A 7133-nucleotide genomic window follows, 5' to 3' on the forward strand; every position below is an offset into this window, starting at 1 on the left:
GGGGCGGAGGGGCCCTCGCGGGGACACGTTGCGCTCTGGTTTTATTTTAATTGTCTGTACAGCTAAATTGTTTAATTGCGCATTGCCATGTCTGTCAGAGCAACAGGTTGCCACAGTCAGCAGGTAAAATTTTGAGGGGTTTTAGGTCTTTTTGTGTGCTGTGCAAGTGTAATTTCGTATTTCTGCATAGGTGTAACTTCGTATTTCTGTGTAAGCACAACTTCATATTTTTGTACAAGGGTCACTGAAACCGTCGGGATAAATGACTCCTAGCACTGTCTTTTTTAAAATGTTAGCAAGTCAGGTATTTATTCTTGGCTAGGGTTTGTGTGTGTGGCTGACAAAGTTCAGGCTTCCACATGAACCCCAATACAAAACATTTTCACTTATTTATACATTTTAACAAACAAATCAATGTTTATTGGTTCTAAGTTGCATAATCCTCGTCTTTAATTAGTGTTTTATTCCCTATTGATTTCTCACTTTTTTTTTTTAATCTGGTCCAAATTGTTTAGTAATTTTCTTATCTTTTTCTCAGACACGGAGTCTCCAACCTTTCAGGCCTTAATTTCCTCTTAATTTTCTGGTTACTCCAGCATCGTTGAAGTGCCATAAATTTCAGATCTCACATGCCCAATCCTCAAATTCTTTGGGTCTGTTCATTGAAGTTTGTCGGGGTTAGTTTTAATAAACTTAATCGATGATTTCATGATCAAAGTAATAATGAAGGTCTGTGCAGGAACTTTACTAGTGCTGGCTAAAAGTGGGCGCTGCTCATAAGTAATTAAAGCTACCAATTAAAAATTAGTTAGGAAAGTTATATCATTTCCATCACACGCCCAACTTCAAATTTTTGTACAGGTGTAACTTTATACTTTTGTACAAGCATAGCTACAAATTTCTGTACAAGAAAACTTGATATTTCTGTGGAAGCATAACCTCGTATTTCTGTACAGTTGTAACTTGGTGTTTCTTCTCTGAAATGATGTAAATGGAAAGGGTTGTGTGTATTCCACGCTAAATCAGGGTTTTACTGTCAGAATGAGCCCTTGCTCTCTGCCCTGGTCAGAAACCAGATGAAAAGGAAGATGATGAGCATGAGGAAGGCTTGGAGGGAGCAGAGGGAAAATCCTACGCTGCTCCTGCACTGGAATTTTGATTATTCAAGATATGACTGACTTCCATGTTTTCCACTGGCCCTCAGCAGAAGGCTTGGGCCTTCCTGTCTGAAAGGCTTTCACACCTTTGGAAATTGTTATGATTTATAATTATCCCATGGGATGATGTCACTGTGAGGAGCAGTCTTTAATCTCCAGGTAGAGGTGGCTTTGGATCTCTCCCAGTACCCTTCCCATGCCCTTTTTCTTGTTACAATTTATCCGTGTGCTCCTTGACCTGAAATGCAAAACCTCAGCATGACCTGATGGATTTGTCTGAGGATAACCCTGCAAATTTGAAGGTCTTGATTTCCTAATTTAAGGAAAACTGAGTTGGAAGTATGTACCTCCATTGCAGCCAGGGTTATTACACTGACACAAAGCTGCAGATTTTCCAGAAACATCAAAAGATGGGTTCTGCTTCTAAAATGAATTCTGAGTGTACAAGTGGTAAACCACATACTGAGATCCCTACTCACTCTTTATCCAGGGCATTTCCAAGGTGGATTAGGAGCATGGAGGTAATCCATTATTTACAGAAATAATAGTTCCCTCATCAGTAATCCAAAATAAATTGGCGTTATAGCCAATTAACTTTGATTATCCTCGAGATGAGCTGTCATTGGAGCCCTTTGCTATGTCAGTGAAGCCCTTTGCTATGTCAGTGAATATTCCTATCCAAAGGTGAAAAGTTTCTGGGATTTTTTTCCTAAAAATGACAGGAGACGCTACAACATTGGGTCTTGGTTTGCATCATTTGAGGCAGCAACAACAGAGGGTCTGGATTTTAAAAAAATGGACTGACTCCACTGAAATTTAATGATTTTTGAGGCTTTTCTAGTTGTTGTTGGGGGCTTGCATCCATTCTGGCCTCTCTCACTGACAGCACAGGGAAAATTTGTATCAATACAGTGATTTTAGGCAAGGAAAGGGTTTGCTTGGACAAGATTGGTTTAACCTTTCACTTGTTCACATGCTACCAGGGTGTTCCTGACTCACTGCGTGACTCCATAGCCTCTCCAGGGCTGTGAGGACAGGACGTCCCACCCTGCCCACACTGGAAGAGAGCCCTGACTGCCCTGGCTGGGCTCACCCACACACCCTCCGCCCACCCCGGGCTGTGGGAGCTGCATTTAAGCTGAGGCCAGGTGGTTTGGGCCTTGTTTGAGCTGCAGTGGGTTCAGGGGCCACTTGGGCCTGTGGGTGCTGACGTCCTGGCTGTGGACCTGCCCTGTGACCTGTCTGAGGACCTGGACCGGGTCAGTGCCACCAGACCTGCTCTGCTCCTCTTGGTTGGATCCCGTGGGGCTCTGCTGCTTGTGGTGAGGTCCCTACTCCCAGCTGCCTCGCTGTCACCTTTGCCTTCCTGCTGCTCCGCTTTTGGACCCTGGCATCAACACTGCTCATGTTTTCAGCCTCTTAAAATCCCAGAATGGTTTGGGCGGGAAGGGACCTTACAGACCACCCAGTTCCAACCCTTCCACTATCCCAGGGTGCTCCAACCTGGCCTTGGACAATTCCAGGGATCCAGGAGCAGCCACAGCTTCTCTGGGAATTTTGTCCCAAGGCCTGCCCACCCTCCCAGCCAGCAATTCCCAATTCCCAATCTCCCATCCATCCCTGCCCTCTGGCACTGGGAAGCCATTCCCTGGCTCCTGGCCCTCCATGCCTTGGCCCCAGTCCCTCTGCAGCTCTCCTGGAGCCCCTTTAGGCCCTGCAAGGGGCTCTCAGCTCTCCCTGGATCCTTCTCTTCTCCAGGGGAACATTCTCCCAGCCTGGTCCAGAGCAGGGGGGCTCCAGCCCTGGGAGCGGCTCCAGGGCCTCCTCTGGATTCACTTCAATTTCATCCATGCCTGTGGCTCGGGGCTTATCTCCAAACCCTTTAGGACCTCATGGCTACAGCAGGAGGTCCTTGCTGGGGGCCCTGCAGTCTCTCCAGGGGGATGAGGAGTGAGTACAAAGGTTTGGATTTAGATGCAGCTCCTGAAATGCAGTGGGTGGAGGCCCCAGATGATGCTGATCAAGGCACTCAGAGCTTGTTGGGATACTTTGACGTCAGGTTTGGCAGGGTCTCTTGGCAGCCCTTAAATCCATGTGGGATGTAGCATGAGTAATGAAACGAGCTCTAATTTTGCCCTAGCTTAAATCCTTCCTTCCTGTTTTCAAAGAGTGTACCATGGCAGGTGGTGTGGACAGTCAGCTGATTCCTTAGGAAGTACTGGGGTCTGTAAGCTACAGGTGGGACTTGACTTCCACCAGAACTGCAGTAGTTCCAGGAGCAGGAAATTCCCGTGATGGTTCCTGTCTCTTGGGATAAATTTCTGTTATTCGGTTTAAGTTGAGGGAATGGAGATCCCTCTGCCAGGGACTGGGTTTGGTTAAACCTCAGAGACAAGAGCACTGAGCAGAGCATGCTCTCCTCGTGCCCCCAAGACACAGCAGTTGCAAGATGACTCATTCCTACAGGCCAAAACAGGACTAATCCCTGCCTGGGGCTCCCTTTGTTCCCAAAAACATGAGACAAAGGATGTGCTTGGAACTGTGAACACAACAGGACACCTGTGGAGGAGTAGGGTGGGAATGGAGGTGAGAGGAGACTCCTCAGGGAGGTGCTGACAAATGCTGAGAGTGATACAAGTGAGATCTTTATTAAAAGCTTCCTCTGGGAATTGTCAGGGAATTCCTTTCCTCATTCTCCTGAGGTGGATTGAGCAGCTGAAGCATCTCCCCTCTGTCCCTTACTCCTAGGAGCCCCAGCTCCTGGCTGTCCCTCAGTAACCTTTTATTTGGATAAACAAAACGTTTATCCAGCAGCCCTGTGGCCCTACCTGCAATTGTGGGACAGCCACAGCTGGGTGTTCCCACAGCCAAAGGCACAGGAAATTATTCCCAAAGCTCAGCCAGGAGGCTGCCCTCCCACGTGGATAACAACTCCTCAAATATCCAGGCACCCTTGGAACAAGGAATGGACAACTCGAAATCCATGGGAGAAATCCCCAGGACCACGAGTGGGCTGGCAGAGCCAGCGGTGAGAGCTGGGATGAGTTCAGTTTGTCCCCGCTTTCCTCTGCCCTGAAAAACATGTGAAAGGACACCACATTTTTGTGGTCAGAGCTTTGGAACCGACTCCTCCCCCACCCCGCTTTGGATGTGTCAGTGGAAAATATTTTTTTTGGAGGTGAAATCGGCCTCCTGCGTGCTGGTTGCCTTGGAGGCTCTGATAAATGTGAGAACTTCATCACATGGAGTGATAAGTTCTGTCAGATAGGTATTACCTGAAAAATAAAGCCCGGTATAAATTCCCCTTTGCCAGGCCCAGCTGAACTTCCAGCAAACATGAAGCTGATTTTGATCTTCAGCGCCCTCATCGGGGCTTCCCTGTGCCTGGAAACCTTCGTTGGGTGAGTTTTGTGGAACCTTTCATTTAGGGCTGGTATCCAGTTGTTTTTCATGATCTCACCTTCACAAAACCTGCTTGGGGCACTTTTTTTGGGGTTTGTGACTGATTTTTCTTGTTGCTTTGCTGCTCTGGTGTTTGAAGGAACCTTTCCTTTGGGTTTTCTAAGGAGAAGGGTCCAGCTGTGGAGTTGAGATCCTCAATTTCTGTTAATCCAAGACTTTATTTTGGCCTTAGCTGTACCTAAGGAGCTGAACCTCACTGCAAAAGCAGAGCTGAAAGACCAGAACCCATCCTCAGATCAGAAAGTTCACTGCTTTCCCTTTTATTCCCAAGTTTATTTCTCTTTCTTCCTCTTTTTTCCACCTTTCTAAGCATTTTAAATCCTGATTTCCAGCCATTAAATCCTAAAGGTTTATCTTTATGTTGTATTGCAAAAATTGCCCCACAGGGTCTTTCCTCACAGCCTCCCTGACCATGGAAATAATTAAAGATTATATGACCATCTTTAATAATTAAAGATTATAAAAACCTACTGGAAAAATCCTGAGGTGCAGTAAGTGAGCACTAGATTCCAGTGAGTAAATCTGTGTATGAAGGTTTAAGGATTAAGACTAAAACATAATACAGACAATGTCCCCAAACTCGGGGATTTGTAAAGGCAGGAGGGGCTGTTTTTATCATTTAATCCCAAACAGAATTCTCGTGAATCCCTTCCTCAGTAGCTGTGGTTAATTCACAGCAGAATCCAACCCTGAGATAAAGCTTAGGGGGACAGAGAATCCAATAATAAGTTATTAATGTGGAAAAGTGCCTTCAGAGCCGATTTAACTCGGTTCAACAAAGAGATCTTATCCCTCAGCTGGCCAGGGAGAGGAACCTGGTGTAAACCTGGTGTAAACGAGTCCCTTCTCAGCAGCTGAGGCCGTAAATAAACACCCACATAACTGAGCTCGTGTGCCGAGACCCTGTTTACCTCATTTCCATCTTAAAAAGGTTTCTAGTTGTGCAGTTACCGGTGTTGCTGACAGCACCGACCCGGGCTGTGCTCCCGGCTGTTGAGTTAATCGCTCCAACAGGTGGAGCGAGGCACTTCCAGAGGGTGATTCATCCCACCTGGAATGGTGCGAGCCACCCTCTGCTGGTGTCAGCCTCTGCCAACACCGGGAGGGTGGCAGCAGTCTCCGACTAAACCACGGAAAGGTGAAACAAATCCCGTATTTGGTGTTTGCTCTGCCGCGAAGTGCTCTCCAAACATTCGATCCTTCCCCAACTCAGCTGGAATATTACTTTCCCACAAGTTGCTGCCAGAAACCAACCAATGGATGCAGGATTGATCCTCGTGATTTAAAACTCATCCACGTTGTCTGGTTTATGATGAAGGTGCGGGTTGTTGGTTGAACTCTTGGGTGACACCAAAGCAACTGATTAAAGGAGCCCGTGTCGGCCATTAACACACAATTAACACTGAATTAACGATCCCAGTAACAAACCAGTTCACCCAGCCCCCTTCTGAGACTGGTTCTGAAGACACCGATTTATTGCAGGCACCAGGTTCTCCGAATCAAGACCAAAAATGAGGAAGAGGTCAAGCAGCTGCAGCTTTTGGAATCGCTGGAACACCTGGAGGTGGGTCATGGCCACAGGGGCACTTTGGAATATTTCAGACAGGGCAGGATTTGCATCTCATTTTCAAGGGGTCAGGGTGTGAAGCTGTATTTCATTTGGAAGGTTCCCATCACCCTGTGGCAGCTGCCAGGAATAAATTTACTCTCTCAACACTTTAAATTTGACCTGCAAATTCAAATGTTCAGGAGTGCTAGAATTGGTATTTTCTTTCCTACCAGGTTTACATCATATTTGAATTGTTAGATCTTAATCTCACTGTTGAAAAACTTGTTTTTCCAGTGGGAATGGCAGTGTTTTGTCTCCCAGGGTTGTGGAAGGAATTTATTAGTTGGCCTAAACTGTATTGAAATAGGAAAACACAGCGTAAAATTCCAGGTTATTACTGTTCTTATTGCCATTGGTGAGGATTTTTAACATCACTTTTTAACATCACTGGGTTTAAAAGTATTATTTGAATACTACAGAAATGAAAATTTAGAAAAGCCCTACCAAAGGAGAGATTAAAGAAGAAATTAAAACAATGGGTTTCATGTTACCTAAGACTGGAATTTAGAGTTTTTCCTAAAATTATTTCTAGTAAAAGGGAGAATAATAAAATAATCATCAGAGACAAGTTAAATTTTCTCTTGTTTTTGTGACCAAAGCCTTGAAATTAGTGAAAAAACTGACTCAAGCCTCTTGGTATTTGTTATTTTATTGAGTTTATCACATGAACTGATACAAGGTTGTGGTGAGGCCACAGAGAACGGAGCATTCCAGAGCTCCCTTCTGCAGGAGCCGTTGGATTTGGGAGAAATCAGCATTTCTAAAGCTCTGCCAGAGCTGTTTGCTGGATGCCTTCCCCCAACCAAATCAGTTTTCCTTTCTCCTTTTAGCTGGATTTCTGGATCAACCCCTCTGCCACTGCTGTGCCTGTGGATGTGAGAATTCCCGCTGTTAGTGTACAGTGT

General features: G+C 45.8%; 1 protein-coding gene across 4 annotated transcripts in view; it reads left to right on the top strand.

Moving 5' to 3' along the window:
- Positions 1 to 99: 99 nt before the first annotated feature.
- Positions 100 to 7133, top strand: part of LOC103611345 (carboxypeptidase A2) — an 11890-nt gene continuing 4856 nt past the window's right edge. The window contains exons 1-4 of one of the 4 annotated variants that reach the window (XM_017727987.1): positions 100 to 123; positions 4471 to 4558; positions 6102 to 6183; positions 7059 to 7114. In XM_017727987.1, the coding sequence (XP_017583476.1) occupies positions 4494 to 4558; positions 6102 to 6183; positions 7059 to 7114 (203 nt within the window). In that variant the 5' untranslated portion in view covers positions 100 to 123; positions 4471 to 4493. Of the gene's footprint in view, positions 124 to 2231; positions 2480 to 4090; positions 4384 to 4470; positions 4559 to 6101; positions 6184 to 7058; positions 7115 to 7133 lie in introns of those variants that run through there. The other 3 variants (XM_017727985.1, XM_017727984.1, XM_017727986.1) reach the window with 3 other exon arrangements.

Source organism: Corvus brachyrhynchos, unplaced genomic scaffold, assembly GCF_000691975.1.
Source record: "Corvus brachyrhynchos isolate BGI_N302 unplaced genomic scaffold, ASM69197v1 scaffold182, whole genome shotgun sequence".
Classification (NCBI taxonomy): domain Eukaryota; kingdom Metazoa; phylum Chordata; class Aves; order Passeriformes; family Corvidae; genus Corvus; species Corvus brachyrhynchos.